This window comes from Falco naumanni, chromosome 6, assembly GCF_017639655.2.
Source record: "Falco naumanni isolate bFalNau1 chromosome 6, bFalNau1.pat, whole genome shotgun sequence".
NCBI classification, from domain to species: domain Eukaryota; kingdom Metazoa; phylum Chordata; class Aves; order Falconiformes; family Falconidae; genus Falco; species Falco naumanni.
The window spans coordinates 74,788,436-74,813,241 of NC_054059.1; the positions used below are offsets into that span (position 1 = coordinate 74,788,436).

A 24,806-nucleotide genomic window follows, 5' to 3' on the forward strand; every position below is an offset into this window, starting at 1 on the left:
AACATATAAAATGTTTTTCAAATATTTGTGAAGGCTTTCAACTAGATTTGATTATTTCAGATAATTCAAGATGCTTCAATGCCGCGGGGAAACCTCATGGTTTTAATCTGCTACAAAAAACATTGATTGTTTAAAGACATCTCATGATTTCTGTTTTTGTTTGCGTAGGAAGTGAATGCCATTCCTGAAGAGACGCGCTTTACTTTCTGTATGTTAACAGGCTGTTCAATAGGAGTCAGAACAAAATAAGGTTGAATATTCAGTATTTGAATGGATGTCTTCTCTTTTGGTCAAAACAGAAACTTTACAATTTCAGGAGATAGGAATATGCCTTCTTCCCAGAAGACTCATGAGAATTCTTTGTTCTAATTTGATCTTTGCCTTTTTCCTCCTGTGAGCTGCAGCTGCTTTCTTCAGTTCACATGTATTTTTGTGGAATGCACTACTTTTTTTTGTTTGTTGAAGCTCTTGTGATCCAAGTTGCATTGCTTTGCAGAAACACGTTTTATTGTGGAGCCCCATCCAGTTCTCATCTATCCCTGCAGCTGTATAGCCTGTGGAGGCTTTCTGAGTTCTGCAGCTGTGGAGGCAGGTCAGGAAGGAAAGCTTTCCTCTTTGTTGTAGTTGCTTAAGTCCTATCAGCCGCACATGCCTGTGCAAGCCTGTCCCCAGGGACAGAGCCCGTGACTGTATCAGGCCTGGTGACAATACAGCAGGAAGATGTTCGTGCTTCTGGAAAGACCGGTGATGCATGAAGCCTATATATTTCCTTATCCCTCCATGGGGGATAGTTTTTTATGCCTCACTGTCAACCGGACAGGAAAAACATTTACTTTAGACTTCTTTAAATCTCCTGGTGTATAACTGGTACAAGGGAACTGAAGCAAGGAAACTAGTCAGGGAACAGCGGATTCTGGGAATCAGAACAGAACAGCAGAAGGTAGCAGGCATAAGATCTGCTGCCGCCTTCTGTTTCCTAAAACAGGCTGGGAGCTCCTCTACCACCATTTAGTCAGTGATCTTCTGATTCTAGAGGCTGGGGATTGTCACCACCATCACCTCAAAACATGTCCCCTCTCAGCAGCCTCTGTCATTAGCAAGGAAAGAATTAGGAACATTTGAGGGTCTGAAGTATATGTCAGGTGGTTTCTTGCAGATGACAGGTTTAGCTCTGCAGAAGGATTTGGAGAAATACAAGTAGTAACGTGAAGTCAGTGTAACTAAGTTAAAGTACACCCAAGTGCTCTTGGGAGGAACAAGAAGGTAACATTTCATTTCTTGGCCCCCGCCATGTATGAGCTGTGAGTCAGAAGCAGTGACATACATCTTATTTGTTCTCTTCAGCAATGAATATACATCCAGAATGTCATGTGTCCAGGTTGAGTGTGGCAAGTGTAATCCACCTGTGTGAAAGAGCAGAGGTATTTAAGCTGTTATGCAACTATTACTCATAGCAAAGTCACAGTAGCAAATTTTAGACAGCTTTACGCACTGTTCTGGACCATATGGTTTTTCTCCAGAAGGGTTGTTTGTGTCACATAATGTTTATTTAATGGCTGTCAGTAAATAAACTTGTGAATTAATAGAAGGCTTATGGGCCATGTTCTGTCATTCCTGGATATTTACATGACCTGTGCATCTGCATTTGAGAGGTGTTTTTTTCAACAGCTGGCTTGTATGAAGGGTCACTTCACGTCTTTTGGGGAGTGACTATGTACAATCTTTTCTTTTGGAACTGAAATTGGACTAAAACTGATTTGTACCTGTCTTTGGCTTTGTGACATCCCACACAGCCTGCCTGCTCTTTCTGGATGGATGTACGAACTTTGAAAAGTATAGAGCAGGTTTTTTTACAGTGGCTGAATTAAATGTTGGAGTGCTATATATTTATTCTGCATCCTTGAGTTGGAACTTACTAATGCTAAAGCAGTAAGGTCATTATGTGCTATTTCCTGTTGCTGTTGGAACAAGTAACTGTCCAAGAAACTGTGCACATACAGTACTAAAACAAGTTCCAAAAAGGATTGCTCTGCAAAAACAAAGAACTGGATCTGAATTCCATCAGTTAGCTAATATCGTTATCTCTAGTGCTTTGGAGCTTGATTATCTTTAAGTATTGCATTGGCTAAAATTGGCATAAATCCAGTTTTTTTAGAGGGGTGGCACATATGCCAGCACAAAGAAAGGGCAATATTGAGAATTACTAAATCTATTCTAGATCTTGGCCTGGTAAGGAGGGTAGAATAAGTTTCTGATAATCTCTACTGTTTATTTCTCTGCTACTCTTTTTTTCTGTGTCTTCTCCCCAGGGAAAGTTTACATGCATGATAGGTTGGCTCCTCACAGAATTTGTCTTTCTATGTATTTATGAAAGTTTTGTGTATTTAAACTTTATAAGGCAAAATGTGTATTCCTCTTCCAGCTGACATGAAGTAGCTTTTGTTGGAGCACAGCCAGAAAACTGAAGAAAACTTATCTCAGTTAAGAGTTATGCTTATGAGGCTGACATTGTGTATTGGGATTAAACATAACTCCTAGGCACGTGTTTTTTTTCTGTTCTCTTGCAGACTTGGGAAGCCCTGAAGGGATAGCTGTAGATCATCTAGGTCGCAACATCTTCTGGACTGACTCTCAACTGGATAGAATAGAAGTGGCTAGGCTGGATGGGCGCCAGCGTCGCATCCTTTTTGACACTGGCCTGGTAAACCCCAGAGCAATCGTTGCAGATCCTGTGAGAGGGTATGGATATGTTGTCAAGACATATGTACAAAGCTTGTTTCTGTTTATTTATTTAACACGACCGTATGCACCGAGGCCATGTTTTTAGGCTGGCTGTAGACAATAATAGGACTACCTGTTCCTAAACCAACAAACACAAATGAAACAATCTACTTGTGTCTGAATGGTATGCTGGAAATAAGATTTCTAAAATGCTCGCTAGATAATACTGTGATATTTTGTGGAGAGGCTTGTCAAATACTTATTTTTACCTTACTTTCAGTTTGTTTGCAGGATGACAAGCATTGCCTTTACCTAAAAAAAGCTTTTTTTTTTTTTACAAGATTACTGATCTAAAATACTAGAGTAAGCAATCTTACATTTTCGTTTCCATCATGACAGCCCTTCCTCCTGTACAGCGTTGCCTTCTTTGACAACTCCCATGGTGTGTCTTCTGTCATCATTTTCACTTCATTCAGTTGCCTGAGAAGGTCCTATTAGGCTTCTATTTGAAGATGCAGCTAACTACCTACTTTAAAAAATTGAGCTTGTAAGCTGCAGTCACAGAAATAGCCTAGCAGAGTGTCAGTAGAAAAGTGTACATGCTTTCAAGTTATGGTTCCAGCCTGCAAAAATGAAAGTGTATATATACTTTTATGTAGCCTTTGATCTGTTGACATTTTTCCTCTCTGAATACTGGAAGAAATACAGGGAAAATTAAAACTACTACGGAGTCCATGGTAGTACCTCATGGCTATTGATTAATGTCTGAACTTGCCTGCTTTTGTCCTGGTGCAACTTTCTGTAGCGTGGCTATTGCTGAGGAAAGACATTTCAGTCAAAATACTCAGAAGCAGAGAGGCTTTCTTTTCAGTCTTGAATTGCTGGGAACCTCTAGATATAATTGATATAATAGGCATTTGGAATGCTGTTAGGGAGAATTAATTTATGAACAGAAGTACTGTCTTGCTTAGGGAGTTTTTTGGAAGATGCATCCTCATGCCAGATGTTTGCAGGTAAGGTTTGTACTGAGAAAGAATGCACGTGATCCATGACAATTTAAGTGATACAAAATCAAATGAAAAAGTAATGGTATTGACTTCTCTAATTCCTTTAATGTAAAATGAACTTTTATGTAACAGTCACATAATAGTGGGCTGAAAACACATGGATGGATGCGCATCAAGTTACAGCATAATAAGGAAAACCAAATGTGCTTCGTGGTGTGAGAGAATGGGAGAGGCACAGGTGTAACCAGACTGAGGAGAGACCTCTGTTCCATGCAGAACCCCGCTGATGGAGTAGGCCTCTGGGTTCAGGTCAAGCAGCACAGACTTGTGTCTCCAAGTAGATTGTGTGTGTGTGTTAAGGAGTAAACAACAAAGGTGCTTGCCTTTTGAAGAGCCATGTAAACTCTCAGCCACAGAAAATGAATCCAAGAGAAACTACCGCTAACGAATGGCCATTAATAATAAAGCGACAGTGAATCAAGGGTTCTCCCTTGACCATAAACTACTCTGATTCTGTTATATGTTGCTTACGTGGTACACTGAAAAGAAAAACACAATTTTGAATGAATCTCACAAACGTACGTCAAATGCTACTGCTGCTTAGCCTGAGCAGACATGATGAGTAGTGAGGAGGAGAGCTGTAGACATTTTGAATGGTCCTCAGAATGCTGAAATAAAGGTCTCTTTGCCTGGCATCTTGCACATAACCTAAACGATGTAGAGAAAGCATTTCTTCTCATGTGTGCTTGCTCTTTTTGTTTTTAATGGAAGTATAGCATTTGCTACATCTTTATTGTACTTTCAGTGTTTCTATATTGAAGTGCAATGCAGCCTTTTTTATTTATTTCAATGATTTGGCAGGGGTGTGTGTGTTACTTTTGTGTCCTTAGCATTTTTCTTAATTAAAACGATCCTTTGAGATCAGTCACTATTTTAATTCTTGCCTTTTTCTTTCTCTTAAGAAACTTGTACTGGACTGACTGGAACAGAGAAGCTCCTAAAATTGAAACCTCATACATGGATGGCACAAACAGAAGAATTCTTGTTAAAGATGATCTCGGGTTACCAAATGGGCTGACATTTGATCCTTATTCCTCAATGTTGTGCTGGGTAGATGCAGGTAAAGAGGTCCTAAAATCTTTCTTCATTATAGTAGATTAATAGATAGAATAAGTATGTTCAATCCTGAAATTATGCACAGCCAATTAATTTTTATAACTCTTTGGGCTTCATCTTAGATTTCATGCTTTTCTTTTTTGCTTTAACAATCTCTCAATTTATTCATTGTTACTACTGCTATAGCATTCACATGAGGCTGTGTGCAAGCTGAAAGATATCTATTCTGATCACAAAAATTTCTAGGGATGCAACAGGTTTATGTCTGTGTGTCTTCTATGTGGCTATCCTTCAGGTAGTGCTTAGTCCTTTGTAGAAGAAATTGTGAGTTTTCTTGTAGAAGAATTTCTTCTTGTAGAAGAAAAAAGTGAGAGACCAGAAAAAAACCACAGCTCTGTCTAATCTGGCCCACAGAATGTCATCCTGGCACTATTGTTATAAGACCTGTAACCTTAGGGAAAGTCCAGCTTAATTTGACTGAAGCAAGTCTTGAAAAAGCAATTCATAGTAGATTTAAAGATCAAGAGATGAAGATTCTGCTATTCGATCCATTGTTAGTTTGGCAGAGGGTGGAAGAAAAAAGAAAAAGAAAAAAAAAAAAGTGTGCTTTTAATTCTCATTTAAACTTTTTTTGTGTGTGTGTCTTAACTGTCTTTCTCTCTAGACTCTGCCAGACACCTCTTCCTGTGAAGGTGCTTTTACACTTCAAGTCACCTTTCAAGTTTTTGATAAACTAAAAAGATCAAGCTCTCTTTTCCACTGTAAGACACTTTCTCCAGGCTTCAGATATATCTCCTTGTGCTATCCTCTTATTTTTTTCTCTATTCGTCTCTTGTTCTCACATTTGTCTCTTTTCCTTTTTCCTTAATTTTGAAACCCACTACTTCAGAGAAACCTGCAAGTGTTTACATTCACTAGCAGTGTGCCCAACGTGTAGTAGCTTTGCAGCTAGAGCTAGACCTTTTACACCCTGTTAGCATTCTACAAGTTAGATGTTCTTCCAGCAGTCTTGCCTTCATGGCCCAACCCAGCAAGCATTTTGGGAATATGCTCACCAAACTAACTTTGCAAAAATGCCTTCCAGAGGAGGTGGAAGGCTGAAGTGTCCCTCCAGGATGGAGGAGACCTGTCAGCTTCCACACTAGCCTGAGGGTGCTGATATTTGTAGCAGGAACCTCAGCTTGTGAGGAATGGCCATGGCTGCACTGGACATCTGTGTTCCTGTAAGTTAGATGGTGTGCTGATTAGCATTAGTACCAAAGTACTTTTCCGTCCAGTCTTTGGCACATGCAGAGATGTGACATGAAGAAGGGCTTTGGCTAAGCAGCATACTGAAAGATTTCCAGGAAGTTTACTCTTTTCGTGCTTGCATGCTTACGGTTGTCCTTCATCCTTCAAGAGAGCTCTCTTGCTCTGGTTCAAAGGCTTAATTGTTTCACTACACCCAGGTACCAAGAGGCTGGAATGCATGAACCCTAATCAGCTTGGTCGACGAAAGATTGTTGAAGGAATTCAGTATCCTTTTAGTGTTACAAGCTATGGGAAGAATTTATACTACACAGACTGGAGAAGGTATGTTATCTGCTAAAGAAATTATGGAGTGTTTTAATCTTTTCTTCTTCCTGGTAGAAACTGAAGTATATACTGCATTTCTCATGTCTGATCCCTCTCACACATTCCTGTTTTGTTGCTTTTCTGGCAGTAGCTGATGCAGGGTGGAGTGCATCTGTAGAGCTGACCTACTGATGTTGCCAGTTAACTGAATTTTCATTTTCAGCATAGTGATTTGTCCTCTAAGAAAATGCTCTTAACACTGAATGTCTTTGGGAAAGGAGTGGGAGCTAACACATTTCCCTTATGGCTGTACTTGCTGCATTGTAAAGGGCAGAAATTTATCACTCATGGCTTTCTATGCCCTGTATTGTCTCTGTGTTTTACCAGAAATAAGAAAAAAACATTTTTACTGTCTTGATGACACTTTCTTTGTTGCAAATGATCTAAAACGTTGACATATGATCAAGACTTTAGAGTTTACTATATTTTCCAGTAAAAAAAGAATCCAGTCCATGCACCTTGATGTAAGTTGTTGTGTGAGCTCTGTCTGCAAACTCTTATGCAAATGACTCCATCAATTGCAGCAGGAAGAGCTATTAATGTGTGTAAGGATTTCCAAGCTAGAACCTCACAGCTGGGAAATGCTGTTCTGGAATAGGCTTGTATAAATGGGAAACAGTGTGTTATACGTCTGTCAGCTGACTGCCCTTTTATGTTTAGGAAGAAAAGATTGCTTATGACTAGCTGGTGTTCTTTCTGGGTATAAGGCTTCACCTGAAATACAATATTGTCCATAATCATTATGCATAATAGCTGCAATGTCAGCTATACGGCAGAAAATGTCGGAGGGGCAGAATATGGAAAATGTGTCAATACTACTAATAGAACCTTTCCTGTAGAGGCACATTGTTCTGTGTCAGAAGTACCTTCAAAATTAGAAAGGTATCTCCCTGCTAAATTTCTTAGCTGCCTGGAATGAAGTTTATGATGTATTTTGAGTTGTCCGGGAAAAATGAGGATTTTGCTTCTGGCATCACTTCCTAATTGTAACAAAAAAAACCAACTTGAGATTTCTTCCCCCTCCTCCTTTTTTGTGTGTATGTGTTTTGTTTTGTTTTCCTCTGTACTTCCACCTTTATCTCACTTCTATATATTCTCTTCTGTATATGGCAGGGATGCTGTTGTAGCAGTGGATCGCACAATTTCAATAGAAAAGGATAACTTCCAGCCTCACAAGCGCTCCCGTCTCTATGGAATCACTACAGCCTTTGCTCAGTGCCCAGGAGGTAATCCAGCTGATTCTCAAGTTTTTACAGCTGTGCGATGCCTTAGCATATAAATGAACTTAGTAACAGCTCCCATCGACAGGCTGCCAACTGATCTAGGAAGTTAGTAAATAACTGGTTAGTGCTTAGATTTCTGTTTACCTAGAAACTAAAAGCCACCTACATTTTTTTATTTTCATAAAAGCAGTTTTTACGGTTGCCGTGTGAAACCAGAATAGAGAGGGAAGAAGGAGCCTGTTCTGTCCTTCATGAAAGGGCAAGTGTATGATCAAGATGAGGATCTGACACGGCAGAAGCTGCTATGTTGTCATTGTCTAAACTGAATGCTATATTCATGGCTAAGGCTTTATTTCCGTATTTTTAAGTTTAAACTACAGAAATACCATGGTCTTCCAGATGTCTTTAATGAGATCCAATGTTTTTAAGAAGGGAATGTTCAGAAGACAGCAGGTGGTAGAGTAGCTGGGCTGGTCTTTCTGCTCAGTGGAATATTAAGTTTTTCAGATACGTTATTGAAAAGCCCCTTGTGAAGCTTAGAAGACAGGAAGTTGATACCCTTGAAAAAACAATTTGTTCCTTGGGAAGCAATATCACAGCTCAGTTATGTTGTTCTTAGGAGAAGAGTTCACTTTTTTATTATTATTACAACATGACTGGAATTATAGGAATTGCATTTTTTACTTTAGTCTTAAAAGACTCCTAAGATAGTTTCTCTTCAAATTATTCAACATATATAGTAAAAAACATAATTTAATTTAATTTAATTGAAATCTTGGTTCAAAGCTTAAAAATGCATGTAGTGTCATAATTAAGAAATCAGTTACATTGTTGTTACTAGTTAATTCACAGTTCCATTTTGGCAGTCAATGCAAAACAAAAGAACACTGTCTGCTCTGTGTGCTTATGTTTATGACATTCAGAACCTTGGTGTCATTTCTTTCTCATTGTATGTTTGTTTCAAGTATTTTTCTTTTTCTGGGACAGATGCCTTTCTTCTCAGATCCACTGCTTCTGGCACTACCTTCTCTTTCATTGTACCCTTCCATATTAATGCGCTCCTCCCCACCCACCCTATTTTTTTGTTTTCATGGCCCATTCCTCCTTGTTTTTGTAGTGGGTGGTATCCAGGGATGATGTGCTGTAGCGTTTCGGACTTTGTCCCCACATGTTGCACTTTCTCTATTTCCTCACTCACTGTCTCTTCATTCTAATGTCTGTGATCACTTGGCCAATTTATGAAGGGCTTTTCAGGAACAGAACAGGTTTTTCATGTTGCTGCTTCTGCTCTGTCCCGATATCTTGATCTTTCTTTGAGGTGAATATCAGAAGCTGACACAAGGGATATGATGACTCTCATGTCCCCAAAGCATAGTTTTGCTGTACTCTCTATCTTGCTATGGCTTGTTCCTCTAGTGTAGTCATGAAATCTGCAGTTCTTTTGTTTTTATGTGTTTTGGATTTTATTGAGGTTTTGCTTTTATTTATCTTTACTGTTTTACATCTCTGTTCTTTCCCAGGACATAACTACTGTACAGTGAATAATGGAGGTTGTACTCACCTCTGCTTGGCTACCCCAGGAGGCCGTTCTTGCCGCTGTCCTGACAACACCGTTGGAGTGGATTGTATAGAAAGAAACTGAGCATTAAGATAAGCTTTAGAGCAGCAGACACCTTTTGGAAATATGTTGTAAACAATTCACTCCTATCGACACAATCAGGCCTTAAAGATAAGTGCTCCGTGCTGCTGACAGAAAGCCACACTGTGTATATGCAGACACACACACAGGCAATGACTGTTTTGTAGCAGTTAAGCAAGACAGAGCTGCCCAGGTTGGGTCCAACTGCATCTTCTTCCTTGTAATGTTATCTCCTGGCTTTTAAAGGTAAATGTGGAAGCCTTAGTTGCAGCTGTGCTGGGCTAGGAGGATGTGTCTCTTGGCAAAATTTAAGTAACAAATAGCAAACAGAGTAAAGAAGATGGCATGACTCCGATCCTGAGACTGGGTTGTACCTCTGAGTATACAGCAGTTATCTGCATAATGGCATGCTTAGCTCATCATATACGTGGCTGGGCCATATCTCTAGCTGAGAAGCAACCGGGGGGTCCTCAGGATGCAAAGATGTGTATGGGAACACCCAGTAATATCACAGATTTAATGTGGAACTGCATTCCTTCCCACTACCAGTCCTTCCACTTCCAAAACTTGAATCTCAACTTTTGACTCTTGTATTACAGAAATACTCTATCTATGTGCTGTGAGAGTAGTTCTCACCCTAGCTCATGTGATCCTTTATAGATAATCATCACTGCTTAGTGGATGTATTTGAAGTTTTTGTTAGATTCTAAGATATTTTTCTTCTGTCTGAGGTGGATTCTTCAGTAGTTTCCTAAAATCCACTAAACAAACTTTAGATATAGATCTCAATTGTTGATAGTTCATCAAAGAATGGATGTTGATTCATTTGGAGATGTTTGGTTTTAAAGACACACAGAGTCACATTTGTTTCCCGAGAGTTTTTAAAATAATATTTCTGTGTTTGGTTCTATAAGCCTGAAGGTGGTCTTTGAATTCTCTCCTAGCAATCTTTCTTGGCAAACCATGCCATGCCTTTTTGTAGATAATGAGAAACCATGGCAGTTAAAAATCTGATTTTCTGAAAGGTCACCTGTGTCTTGCTGCTTAAATGAAAAAAAAGGTAGTGATGCCCCATTTGTGTGCCAGTGTTCAGTAACAGCAGAAAGGTGTGTTGAAAATCAAAGCTGACATTTTCATCATCACCAGTAAGTTCAGAGCGGGGAGGGAAGATCAAAATGCATATTCTTAGGTCAAATTAGCAGTACAAATCTGGGAGTGAAGTTTGGCTTCCACACTCTGTGTTGTGCAGTAAGCTTACCTGCAAGCCAGCCTGCAGCAGCGGAACAGAACAGGGCTTGTGAGGCTTCTGCCAGAGCACCTGTCACAATGTCATGATCAGAGCAGTAAGCTAACATCCCCATTTCCTCACTCCCTCTTCAGACACAACATAACAGTTTTAAACAGAGTCAATTCTGAGTCTTAACTGTGTGACATCTTCCTCTTTAATTGTATATTTATCATAAAATAACAAAGCATATAAACATTTTAAAGATTTTTTTTTAAAAATAACTTGTTATAACTTTTAATTCATTTTATTCATACACTTAATCAGGTATGTCTTACTGTAAATATGAAAAAATTGTTGAAATGAAGGTGCTTGGTAACTCTTTCTCCAGAATTATTCACGTATCTGGTGAAATATTAAAGTTTACACTCTGTACAGGTATCTACAGTACAGTCAATAAAAATTTTTGGTTTTTATTTTCTATAGAAAAGTCATGCCTGCAGAAGGAAGTGATATGCGGTGTCTCAAATCTCTTTTCCTGTTGAGTTCTGGGGTTTAGCCGTCTCTCATATCTGGCGATGATACCTTCTAAGATGCAACACTACAGGGGAAAAACTGCTGTTGAGGCTTTTGTATTTTGAAACCAGTGGGATGCTTTTATTCAAAACAAATATGTTGGAGTGCTTAAAGGACGTACAGCTTCCTCTGTTTTGACACAGATTCTTATGGGGTTTTTTACTGATTGTTAACTCTTGTTTAACTTTCATAAGTAAGCATAATTCAGTTATACCATACTTCAGACTTCTATATTAGTGGAAATATAGGGCAAGGACTAGATTAAATGAGGGACAGAATTTATCCCTCTACTCAAAGAAGCCCTGGTGCTGAGTTTCTAGGTGACAGGGTGCTTTGCTGCCTGCTGCCACAGCACGCAGGCTCTGCGTGTGGCTGCAGGTGTGCTGTGACCGCAGGGCAAGTTGCAAGCCGAGTGAAGTGTGCCTGCTGGAGGTGGTGATGCTGAGATTTAAACTCCTCGACTTTTATGGCTGCATCGTGTCAGTGCCTCAGGGGGTATGGCAAAAGGCTCCAGAGAACAGTGTAGATGGACAGCTGGAGAGCAGCGTGCCTGTTGAGTGAGCTATTGGAAGGGCAAGACAGTGGGGCAGCAAGGAGGACTACTGGGATCTAACGAGTGGCGCGTGTAAGTTACAAGAGGAGGTTGGTGTTGATCTGTGCTGAGATCTACGTGTGGAATTGGAGGGAACTGGGCCTTTAGTTCATTCTTTACTGTATGCTTTGATCTTATTTTTTTTATTATGATCCGTCAAAATTGATGATTGCCTGCTTGGTGTTTGGACCAACACAATATTCCTCTTTGTGTGTTACGACAACTGCTAATCCTGTGCTAATTAATGAGCAGTGACAAAGATGTTAAGGAAAATATACCTCAGCAGAACTTCTGGTGTTAATTTGTGAGCTCCTATGTAGCCTGTAGGACAAAGAGAGAAACAATATTACCATGGACCCAGTTTTTAGACTGAGTGACTGTTAACTCTGCTATCACATTTGACAGTAGCTAGCACTAGATTACAGGAAGCGTCAGCAGACCTGGGCCAGCAGTGTAGATGTGGCAGTCTGCATAACTTCAAAGCAACCTTCAGCATTCCGGTCCCTAAAAATGAGGAACTTTTAAAAAGCTCCAACACTGGGGCGGGGGGGGGGGGGTGTCTCAGCAAATACTTGTTGCTAACTTCAGCTGTTGTAACTCTATGTCAGACTGCAGCAAAGGCAAAGCTGTTCGCTCGGGGAAAGGAGGCCAGCAGAAGCAGTGGCTTCACCAGAAGGGACCAGTCCCACTGTACCCCAGGTGAGGCAGATGGTGCTGGTCAGGGTAGTCAGGTTCAGCCCAGGGGCCAGACCACCAAGCAAATCTGCAGTGATAGGGTAGGTCTGAAGTCAGGTTGGGAAACTGAGTCAGGATCATGATCAGGTCTGGACATAGTGGCCAGGATCAGTGATTGCCAGGCAAGTCCATAGTGGCGAGGCCTGCAATCAGGCTGGGAAGTTGGCCAGGGTCTGGATCAGTGGGTTGTATGGCTGTGGCACAGCTCAGGCAAAGAGCAGGGTGAGAGCCTCAGCTCTAAAGCAGCTTGAAGAGCAGGGTTGCCCTTATTGAGGTCTCCCAACAGAGCTGTTTGAGGATGAGCCTCTGTTGAAGATCCTTCAGGTTTTCTTCATACCTTCTGCAACCAGCTGGCCTTGAACAGCCAGCTAAGCTCCTGGTGGTAGGAGTGTGCTCCAGGTCCTGAGACTCCAGAGTTCTTTATTCCTGTACGTGTTTGCTTTCTCATTGAATCTTGCTAAATCTTTGGCCTCTAAAATGATCTGTGGTGTTGATTCCTTATTTTTATCACAGTCTGGGCAGGAATCACATCCTTTGAGATTTGGCATTAGCCATTTCAGGGTATCTGTGCTGTGCCTATCATATTTTTTTCAGTTAAATGTTCACAAGTATTTTGAATGCTAAAAATGTGAATTTTCTGTTTCCTTCTTCTAATTCTAGAGAGTTAATGGCACCTTTTTATAACACAGGGTTTTCGCACGCTGACATGGTCTAACTTATCTACCTTATCCTGACTGTTGCTTATTACTGTCTGACTGCTGTAGTCTTGCTCAGGAGCAAGTAAATTTCATATGTGTTTTTACATTGTGTTTTGGGTTAGAGGTAATGGAAAATAGGATGTGTTTTATTTCATTCTTAACATTTTTTTATTATTATAATAGGCTGGGACTGGTAAGCATGTCAGTGTCTGGTTGAAGAATAGATTCAATGTAACTACAGTTCACCTTTTTTTGCTACAGAATATAGTAGATTCCCAAGTAAGGAGAACAATTGCTTTGATGGTTAAACAAAAGACATACCTCTTAGATTTATTACAGAAGTAAGTTAGATGTTTTCTTAAATGCTTCCATTCAGATTTTCCAGCACGCAGAAAAATATTTAATGGTAAGACCATTGATGATGTTTATAAATGATGTAATAAGTTGCAAAAAAGTGAAATCTACTGAAAGTAGTACTGGTTTTCTGATGTCTTAATGGGGTTGTTCAGCTACCTTTCCATCCAAGGGTGTTTGAAACCCCCAACATTTTAACCTGTAAAGAACTCTCTCCTCATGGAGAAAATCCAGTATGGCTTTCTGAAACCCAGCATCCTATCCAGTGTTGTTCCAAGGTGGCAATCTGCTTACTTTGTGGTTCTCCAGTTGCACAGTTTTGTCACAACATATTACATTTTTAACTTGCAGGCATATAATTAAGAATGACAGATGATTACTAGGGGATAATGGCCCCTCAACGGCAGTGTCACGATGCATCAGTTTAACCTGTGGTTAAATGCAAACTGTTTTATGTGTAGTATTTCATAGTACATTGCTTGGACATCTTGCTGGAAAAAAAAAAAAAAAAGCAGGATGTGAAACACATATGGCTGTAGAAAATACAGTTGTGGGAAGCCCCCTGCCTGGCCTGTCTGTAAGAACTAAATATTCCCTCCAGACCCTGAGTCCCCAGCTGGGGATCTGGCAGCAGTTGGTTCATTAAGTGATTGAATCACCTCCTTTGTTTAAATTCTACTCCACTTGAAATCTGTCCTTTATCTTATTTGTAAGTTTAGGACAGCATGTCAATAAAATAGGTGAAAGATCAGTATATTGCATCCTACAAACATACATACTGATGACTCTGGAGCTTTGCTTGACTAACAAAAGGCTCAGCAGCCAGTGGAGTGCAGTGAGCGGGCTTCCCTGCTGCTTTGTAGTAAAGCAGATGGGGCTGCAGTAACTCAGTGCTCTTCCTCTTTTGTTTTCCAGAAGAATTCTGGAGTTGATGAATGGGGACAAACTGCCATTTCCACAAGTAACAAGGATGGTGTATTTCAGCCTCTGGCTTCTTTGTCTTAAGTATTCACCAGGGTCCATTAGGTTTGTGGTGGTGTTGCTTGCTCTGGGCGAGCAGTGTTTCCTACCCTGTGGGGTGTCTAGAACACACAGGCAGCTCACAGAGGGGCTGCATAGTGCAGGGCCTTCAACACGAGGAAGATGTCCTGCTGTACAGATGTTGGTGGGGCGTGCCAAGTGGTGACTGTGGATCTGACCCGGTAACTTGCACAGCAGTACTGCAGATGACAGTGGAAATCTTCCTGGGAGCTGAGTGGAGGGTTATAGAGAAAGGGGAAATGTGGTGGAGGGCAGCTGAAGGGGAAGATTTTTATGGCGATGGACGCAGATGTGTGTGAAGTTTGGGAGGTGGAGAGAGCAAATTAGTGTGATGGTGGTTGTAGTGTTCTTTTGTGGTCTTCCATTAGTTCAGAAGTACGCTGATCGGGTTAGGGTGAGGGAGACTTAAGGTGCTGAGTTATAGTGGATTTTGGAAACCTTTCCAGTCTCTTCCTCTCCTCCTAGAGCCATAATATCCCATTGACCGCAGCAGTCTCTTCAGGCACTGTGGGATGAAGTGTGGGATCTCAGATCCTACTCTGAGGACAAAACCCAAGAGCGGGTCGTTTTGTTCTTCTCACCTGTCTTCCCTGCTTTATGCAGATAAGAAACCTAAGCAGGTAAGCCAGAAAAGAGTAATAGTACGGTCCATCCAGCTTCCTACTAGAGGGAGATGCTGCCGAGCGTGACTTCCCTCATTCCCGACACAGCCCCAGATACCCTGGTGAGCCACTGTTGGCATTTCATGGTGCAGCTGCTTTCCCAGCTTAGTGCTCCCAAGACAGTTTCTAATCCCCACCTGCACTACCTCTTCCAGGACTAGATCCTCTAGCTGTGACTTGCTGTGCGCATTAACTACACCAAGTGTGTCACGGGGGTCTCTTTAACTGAACAGCAGCAAAGCACTAGTCTGCTAACAAGCTACTCAACCTATCCAGCAGCTTGAATCCAAAGGTGTCTTTTGACATGTTTGTAAGCATGAGGTAGTTTTTTCCCCCTTGCATTGTGTTACAGCCTGTCTTATTTGTTATTAAACCTTTGAGCAGATGTATCTCATGTATGTTTAAGTGATTGCACTGTAATTAATCATTTATCTTAGCGGTCTGTTGTCCTTTCAAACATACACATACGGGGAAATGTCAAACCACACAGTTAATATCATTCTCTTCCAGGCTGAGAGTCCTTCTAGGCTCTGGGCTTCCAAGTGACAGCACAACCATGACGCTGATTTCTTCAAAACAGTGAAAGGCTGTTGTGCTGCAGTTTCTGTGCTTACATGGCTTGTAACTGTGATGCTGACATGACACACTGACATTTGTAACTAACCTTTACCTGCTGAACCAATGGGTTTTGCTTTACAGTTGTTTCAGCCTAAATCCTGGCACGTCTGCTAGATCCTGTGCGGTATAATACCTGACTAATAAGTCACGCTCAGCAGCATCTCCCTCTAGTAGGAAGTCTGATATGGCCTCTGTATCAATTCAATTAAATAAAACATATTTGGTCCTGGGCCAAAAAAATTTGGCATGATATGTCTTCTCCAGATAGACATGTCTGTGCTCTGTTGTGGCAGTAGCAACTTTCAGCAATGACAGATGCTTGTGGTCTTCATGTACTTCACGCTAGCTGTCTGTGACTTACATTCCTCTGTCTGGTAGATTTCACTGATACATTTTATGAACTTGAGGGTCTGGACTTTGCCAGTAAAGATGTTTTTAATGTTAGCCATTAAGACAGAGAGGAGGAAATTGTGTCTTTCAGGGGAGTTGCTGCCAGACTTGTGTACTCTCTGTGGAAGCTCCATCCTTGCTGGGTGTTCCCTGGAATCCAAACTTTGCAAGTACTAGTTGGCAATACTCATTTGTCTGATCACTTCTTAGTTTGTCTGCTAGCTTGGCTGCCTGTGAAAAATGACATTAGGGTCTGAAAACCACTGTAAACTATCTATTTGTACTGATACAGTATTCTATTACTAGCAGAGCAAGAAAATTTAGCTTCATTTTTGTTCTCCAGTGCCGTGACAAATTTATGTTTCTGCAATTTTTTTCATTTTCAGCTTGATTTTTACTTGAATGAAGAATCACAAAGGGGATGACCATGTTCTCATATAAAATAAAACCTCCTTAAGATATTGTTTTAATGAGCAACAAATATACAACAGTTAAGGAACACACAATGAGTTTGTTCACAGATTTTTATCAAGAATGATTTTTCCTAGAACAGCAGCTCTTATACACACGACCCCCAATAACCTTGACTACAAAAGGCAGATAGAAAGACCAGCACAAAAGATACTATTTTTTTGCAAATTCATGTTAACTGTATGCCTGCTTAGAAAATTCATAGAAATTTAGATTTGAAGGAACCTCTGGAACATGTCAAGTCCAATATGCTGGCCAAAGCTGTGACAACTTCCACATAAGAGCAGATTGCTCAGGATTTTGTCCAGCCAACTTCTAAGATATCCAGAGATGGAAATGCTACAGCCTCCCTGGACAACTTCTCAGTACTGAACCACTTTGATGTTGAAGCCCTCAAGTCCAATGGAATTTTCTTTGTGCATCTAGTGACCGTTGCTTCTTGTCCTTGCCCTGTGCACCTACGTGAAGGGTTTGGCTCTAGGTCCTTTCTCCAGGTAGCAGAAGACAGCAGCTCCTTCACCCTTTCCTTGTATACTGTGTACTCAAGCCCTCTAACCATCTTAGTAGTCTTCAGTGGACCTTCTCCAGTTTGTGAATATCCCTCTTGCCCTGAGGGTCCCAAATGACACTCAGGTGTACTCCAGACATGGTCTTACGAGTCCTCAGTAGATGGATGTAATTGTCTCGGTACCCGACTAGGAGTTTGACTTTCATGCTTGGGGTGGCCAATGGTGAATGCAGTTCTTAAGAACTGGCTGTAGAGACTTTGGTTTGTTACACTCAGGTTACCTTTGCGGAGCAGGGGGGGAAATTGATGCCTGGTGTTTTTCATTCTGAAAGCATGTTTTTCTTCATGGCTCTTTGCATTTCAGTCTTGCAGAAGCCCTATTCCGGCACACAAAATAGGTATTTATCCAGTTGTTAGTCCTCTTTTCAATTCTTAGAGCCAACACAGAGGGACTGAACCACTACTCCTCTCCACTAAAAGCCCTGGGACTGACTGAAGTCCTGGGAAATACAAGAGGTATATTCATTCTCCGCGTGTGAGGGGAATTAATCCACCAAACTGCAACTTTAGAAGGACCGAATTATTGTCTGCATCTGTGGGATGTGAAAATTTCCGAACTTTTGGGGGTTAAAAAAGTTATTAACATAAGAATCAGGTCAGCAGTTGTGGCTATGTATCAGGTCAGGCTATAGTCTTAAGCAGTGATGTTCAGGAGCAGAGCCCTCAGACTTTTCTGTAAAGATACTTGTGTTACGAATTGTGGGGGTGGGGGCACAGGAGGGAGCTAAACTTTTCTCAGAAATTCATTAGGGCAAGAAAGGCCTTCATCTAACTGATTTATGTTATGTTGAAGTGAAGTCAGAATTGATGTCATGGGAAAGGGAGCCTTGTGAAACACGTTTAAATTAAAGGTTCTGTCACTTCAATTACTAACGAGGCATAATACAGACAATTATTCTAATATAGCAATCTGAAATACAATAATGGGTTTGGGGAATGTGGAACTAGTCGTGTCACAGAAGGTTATGATGGAAATGACATCTCTTACTTTCTGTATTTGTATTTTCAGATTCTGCATTTGTTCTACACTCCGAGTTGCCATTGGTCTCATGAGATGTTTAAAGTCAGTTCAGTCACAAGATATTAAAATATTCATCAGGAAAATACAGCTGAGTGCAGTATACCTTCAGGCAAGTCACAGAATTTAATTCTTGATGTCAAGGTATATCATCAAGTTGCCTGACACAAACAATGTTTTAAAGTTTAGGTACTGTATTAGCGTCATTAAATAGCTACCTAACTACACAGTTTATCATCCTTGACCAAAGCATAGTGTTGTATATGGATCAGGTATCATTTTCTTAATGCAGAACTGCCCAGAATCACTTAAGTTAAATTAGTAATTTCTGATTCAGCATTTCAGGTGGCTAGGTAAATTACCAATTCCAAAGGTAGAGGCTTCAAGTACAGTTTCCTTAGGTGCTTTCCCGTTTTCATGGCTTGAGAGACTTTCCAGAGTTGTGCAAGAGAACAATCTCTTGTTCTTTGCCTGGAGTTCCAAGATGCATCCAGCTGCAGCTGCTTCAAATGGAAAATAGATCAGGCATCACAGAAGTTGTGGGGTTTTGTGGGTTTTTTTATTATTATTTTAGGCTGCTTGCAATTGTCTGGATCCCACAGCCCTGTCACTTTGCTGTGCAGTCCCCTTACAGCAACTCAGATAGCTATAATACAAGTGTTTTAGAGAGAGAAAGAAAGAAAAAAGTAAAATAAAGGTAATTTTGTAGAAAATGAGAATTACTTTGAATTAATCTGATTGTCAGGCAGCTGTTGAACAGTTTAGAGTATATGCTAGCAGTTACAAGCCCCAGGTCTGTAGGAGAAAGACTACATTTAACCTGATTGGCACCAGTGAAGTCTACCAGTGGGGTGGACACACGGACTTGTAATACTCTTACAGATTAAGAGTATTTGAATAAGAATAAGAGCTAATTTGTGCTTGTACATGCAGGTATCACTGAGGGAAAGCTGAAAGAGACAACTCCCTTGAATTGCAGCTAAACAGCCCTGAAGTCAGGAGTTTCATCACTGACCTGGCTTCCTTCATAAACAGCCTAGGTAGTTCTAAACAGCCCTCTTTACCCATCACTTGAGCTGATCAAAAGGTCACAAACAAATTCTTTATTTTTTTATTCGGTTTTAAATCACTCCACCCCCCATGGTGACACTGGCAAGTAGGGGGGTTTTGTTGCTTTTCCACCATGAAACCATGCTTTCAGATACTCGTGCAGACGGTAAAACCTGAGTTCAGGTCACATTTTCTAGTCGTTTTACTGCAAATTTCTGCACAGATGAGCTTTAATGCTCCTTTTCTGTTGCTCCTTCCTCTTTTTTTGCCTTGCAGATACTATTTTTACTCTTGCTAAATGAAGACAATGGAGCGTATTAATCCCGCAAGTAAAGAGTGTGCTCTGGTTCTCTTGCTAGCGAATGACTGAGGCCCCCTGGTGCCTCCTGTATTAGTGGAGCTGGGAACAGAGAAACATCGCAGTTCTCCGTTTGTCACTGTTTAATTATACTGGTAAAAGAGGAGTAAAGGCAAAGGAGAAAATGTTCTTTGCCAGTACACATTTGTGTCTGGATCACGTGTCTTTTCAGTGCTCTCATACCCTTTCTTTTTCTTGCAGTTTTCCTCACAACAGTGTAGCTCTACTGTAGCTCTCAAATGAGAGGTAAAAGACCACATACCAAGCTCCACAACACACAGGAAGGGCTTCATTTTTTTTTTTTCCAACTGGCTTTTATAATCTTGCTCGGTTAGACAGTGGTAGTGGTCTTTGTTCTCTGGACTCCCTTTTGCATTGCTCCTTTCTGTTTCCTCCCGCCTTTTAGAAACGATATTGCGCATTACTTCAACCCTGGCTCACATTTCCTTGGTTGCATTTAGGTGCTCTGTAGTTCATTGCTTCTGTTTATGCAAGAATCCACATCAAAGACTTCATCGTTCCCCGTTTAGAAGATCATACTGAGATCAAAAGTAAGACTTTAAAAGCCAAATCTCCCTGGAAAATAGCTTAGCCAAAATACCAGCAAAAGCTGTAAAGGTGAGTATTCAGCGATTCTGAACGGTTTTTGATTAATGCAGGTGTGGTTACAGCTCATGTAACTGGACACCATCTAGTGGCAGAAGGTTAGAAATAATGTGATTACAATCGTGTGCTAATCCATTCTCTGGGGTTTATTCAAATGCTCACGGTGAGCAATATATTGAGTCTTCTTGCTGAAGATCTTTTTGTGATCACAGACCAAAAAATTATTTGTTGTAGTGAATCACAAACTCAGGAAATTAAAAGTCAGCTTCTTGTCAAATCATCTTCTAATAGTTCGCAACCATCGCCAGTGTATTTTTCATTTGAAATTATTTTCCAAAGAGCATGATCAATCGGTGTCTTGTTTAGGAGTAGTCTGATGCATAGAATTCAGTAAGGCATTTGAAACCAGTTGGTTCCTAGGTGCACAGGCTTTTTTTGTTTGGGTTGTAAGTTGGTGGTGAGATTTTCTGTCTGCTCCGATGTAAAAGCACAAGCTGTTTGAGTGCGGTGCTTAAGAACAACTTTGCAAAGAAAGCACTGCTTAGTATTGGCAACATGTGTTTTGCCTAATGTTTGCTTAAAACTTCAGCATTCAGCTTCTCTGAGGTTGTGGGAGAGTGCCGTGTCTGCAAAAGATAATTCAGTGTTTGGTTTGGATGCTGTTGAAACAAACAAACGTTTGTTAAGGCTTTAGTGCTGTTTGCCCATTTTTGGTAAATAAGATATTTATTTATTTATTTTTACTTCTGCTCGCTTGTATGCTGCAAACAGGATGTTGAGTAACTAATTTTGTGTTGGCTAGCACAGCATATAACAGACGAGTTGTGGAGGCTCTCAGCTGATAGTATGGATTCCTTGAGTTGCTCTCTTCTTAGCAGAATAAAAACAAAATTTAAAAATAAAGAACAAATCTCAAACTTAATTATTGTTAGCAGGTATTAAAACTGAGAACAGTATGAGGTACTTTCTGTATCGGAAGTCTGCAAGGTCTGTCAGTCAGGAATGAGTATTTGTCAAAAGAAGATAAAACTAAAGAATAGTAAATTTGAAATTCATCACCTTCTCTAAAATGCATGTCTTTCAAGCACAGGAAGCAGATGTAGAGTTTACATCTTGCTCGCTGGAGCTGTCTCCCAGCACAAATAGATGTCACCTCTTAGCAATGGATTTTAATTCATTTACTTCATTTTATAACAATCATTTGCTCTTCAATAGCTAAGTGAAAGACAAGGTCACTGTTTTTTTGAAACCCAAAGGTCTTAAATTGGCATCTAATATCAGAGCTGCTGAAAACAAAGAAGAGCTGTCCCAAAGAACAGACCAGCTGTTAATTTACAGAATCCAATTAGGAAAGTGGAGTTTGGGACCTGTGAACTCCAGTCCAAACTCCAAGTTTAGAGAGAGACTGAAATACGAAACTTCACAGCTGGGTCTCATTCTCTTTTATGAAAAGACCCTTATATGTTACCAGAGCTTTAGGCTATGCACAGAAAACTTGAGATGTGAACCTCTGTCTTGACTTAAATGTGTTAAAACAGGCAGGTTGTACGCATAAAGGCAGAAAAGACGAGAGATCTTGCACCAACAGTCATATATGAGAAAACACAGTAGATGTAGTCCTGCTTTATCCCGTGTCTCTGATGAACCATATGGAAAGTTGAGATCCATGTAACTAGTGGAGTAAATTTAAAACTTCTATTAAGTATAGCTAAAGAACACATTTACTTTAAAAACACTTAAAATATAGCCTCTACATTCTTTGATACAGGAACCATAAGTGGGTTATCTTAAATCCCGCTATTAACCAGTTCCATTACCACTAAGAACAAATATCGGAAGCATCAAGAGCAAACAGCCCAGTGCTGATACTGTGCTCCCTTACTTTTTCCTTAAGAAGCACCCACGACATCCCATCCTCAGAGAGGCTTGTGAGACCACCCAGCAGCCACTCAACACTGCGCCCAGACTTGCTGCCAGCGCTTGAATTACCTTTTCTACCTTCTTGGGAAATGAGCATCAATACACCACCAGCCTTACACAGCCGCAGCAGCTGCAGGTTTTCACCCACCCCACAGCCATCAGCTCTCTCTCCCTGGCCCAGCACCATGAAGCTTGCCCCATCGCCCTCCTCCCTCCCTTCACAACCTCGCTGGCAGCTGCCTGGTTTTGCACAGCTCCAGCAAGTTGTCTTTGATGCTGCTTTTGGCTGAGGAACTCAATAAACAGACTGATCAGATACAGAAGTGAAATTGCTCTTGTTTGAAAAAGTCACATTAGTGGGAAGCTGTGATTTATTAGAGCAAACAGCTGGGGGGAAATAGTTTTAAGGCACAGGTGTGAAACAGAAGGAACGTGCTCCAACTATGGATCAGAAGCAGCCGCTCTGAATTTAAAGGAGTCTTTGGCACCTACTGAGTAGAGGTTGTTAGAGAGGAGAAAGGTGAGAGGTTCGGTGGTTAGTTCCTGCTAGAGTGAGAGGTCAGGGGGTCGTGGTGTTGGTTAAAGTTCTGTAGGATTTGCTGAGTGTTGGCATAGGGGCATGTCTGTTTGCTCTGCTCTGCAGTCCTCTGTGCATGTTCTGCTTGAATAGTATTCAGAATTGCAAGCTGTGCATAGTAGGACTTTTACAGGTGTGAGAAGAAATAGTCGGCAATTTTAGAAATATTATTTGTCTTAGTTCTTGTGTAAGTCAAGTGTGGAAGAGAGCGCTGAGCATCCTATGTTCAAAACTCTTTTCTGTTGGCAGTTCTGTCATAGGTAAAGTTGCTCAGTTCTTTTTGTTTTAAAACTGGGGAGATATTAACTTCTCATCTTATGGTTTTGCTGTCAGAGTCAATTTTAGACCATGAGCATCAGAAGGTTTACAGAATTGCTGTTTGACAGAACCAGGGCAGATGCAGTCTGGATCTAAAGAGGGGTTGGATGAGGACGAAGGCTGCATAGGTCTGACCACGTTTGCTGCTCTACTGGCAGTGACAGTAGTGGCCACAGGTCTGCAGCCCACTTAGCAAGTCCGTCTCTTCCTCACTTACACCATAGTGCAAGGCCTTCACTTCTGTGTGTGAGCTGTTCACTGACATCTCTTAGGTGGGGGGTAAGGCCAGATTAATGGAGATGGAGGCGCAGATGATGGAATTTTTGGGCCATTTTGCTTTTTTAAAGAAGTGGAAGTCTTCACAATCCTTCTCTAAAGATTGGGAAAATGCCTTGTCAGCATGTCTTTGGTGCCTATAAAAAAGATTTGTGAAAGTTAAGGCAGTGAGAGCTTTTTCTGATTTGGTTCGATATAAATTCCACCCTGTGTGTATATGCATGTGAGAGAAAACAAATACATCAGAAAAATGGCAGCCTCATCCATGGAGGGTTACAGGCTGAAACAAGATGTGTGATAGGTAGGTGAGCCCAAAGAGTAGGATGGATCTGGGGCAAATGACCACAAACAGCCAGGTCAAAGTTGTGTCCATAGGGCTCACCACCTCTTGTTATTGGATTGGAGTTACCAGGGTGCATTAGGGAAGGGCATAGTTTTGAAGAGGAACTCAGTAGTGTGCCAGTGGTGGGTTTGATGACTTGCAAGAGGAAGGTTTTTCTGCAGCAGCGTGAAAGTGCAGGAAAAGAAGTAGGAAATAAGCCTTTTGCTGGAGTAGAATCAGACTGTGAAAGTTTTTGAAGAAAGGACAAGAAATCAGTGCCAGAGACAACAGGAAAGGGGTTAAGGCTGAGGATGATAAGAGGAAGAATAAAAAAGACTACCTGTGACAGTTTGGGTGACCCAGAGGAAGAGTCATCTGGATCAGCAAGGAGTAGATGAGTTGCCAAAGCAGGGGATTAACAGGTTTAGATGACAAGTTTAGCAGCGGTAATTAGGGGCTTGAATGGTGATATGGCTGGCTGGAAGAGTGTTTGACTGGACAGAAAAAAGAGGAGGTTTCAGAAGGGAGGTTGGGTGTTGTGTTCTGACCCTGTAGGATGAAGTGAAAAGGCTTAACAACACTTCTCTGTAACTGACGTTTTGCTTTTTGTGTGAACATGTGCAGACATGGTTTTTGTAGCAGGTGAGGCTAAGCATTGTGAGATTACCTAAATACAGCAGTAAAAATTGCATAAGCATCACTAAAGGAAGTTAATGGAAGAGTCATGCAAGAGAAGCAGCAAAAGGCTTAAAAGATAATATCCATAATGTCCATGGGACAAAGACATAAATAATAGGTTTCATGTAGAATTTTAAGTAATTTGAAGTAATCCAGTATAAGTGACAGAGAAAGCTGCCTGTTGACGTGTTCAGAATGCATTGTAATCCAGCATTTCAAAAATGAAGTGCTGTTTCTCTTCTCCCCCACCCCTGTACAACCCATCTCTGAGAATTTGAAAAGGATTCGCCTTTGTAAAGGGTTCCACAAGTGGAAACCTTCCCACACAGTGTATGCAAAAGGCAGACCGTCAGTTTTAGAAATACTTTACATAAAAAACTGCTAAACAATGATTGTCCCATAACTTCTCTACAATCCCCAAGTAGCCAGCTGT

At 40.9% G+C, this 24,806-nt stretch overlaps 1 protein-coding gene across 1 annotated transcript in view; it reads left to right on the top strand.

Moving 5' to 3' along the window:
• The window catches only part of NID1 (nidogen 1), a 46,908-nt gene extending 35,887 nt beyond the window's left edge, over positions 1-11,021 (top strand). Inside the window, exons 16-20 of the mRNA XM_040598487.1 lie at positions 2,568-2,739; positions 4,691-4,848; positions 6,293-6,416; positions 7,572-7,684; positions 9,202-11,021. Of these exons, the coding sequence (XP_040454421.1) occupies positions 2,568-2,739; positions 4,691-4,848; positions 6,293-6,416; positions 7,572-7,684; positions 9,202-9,323 (689 nt within the window). The 3' untranslated portion in view covers positions 9,324-11,021. The remainder of the gene's footprint in view (positions 1-2,567; positions 2,740-4,690; positions 4,849-6,292; positions 6,417-7,571; positions 7,685-9,201) is intronic.
• Positions 11,022-24,806: the final 13,785 nt, after the last annotated feature.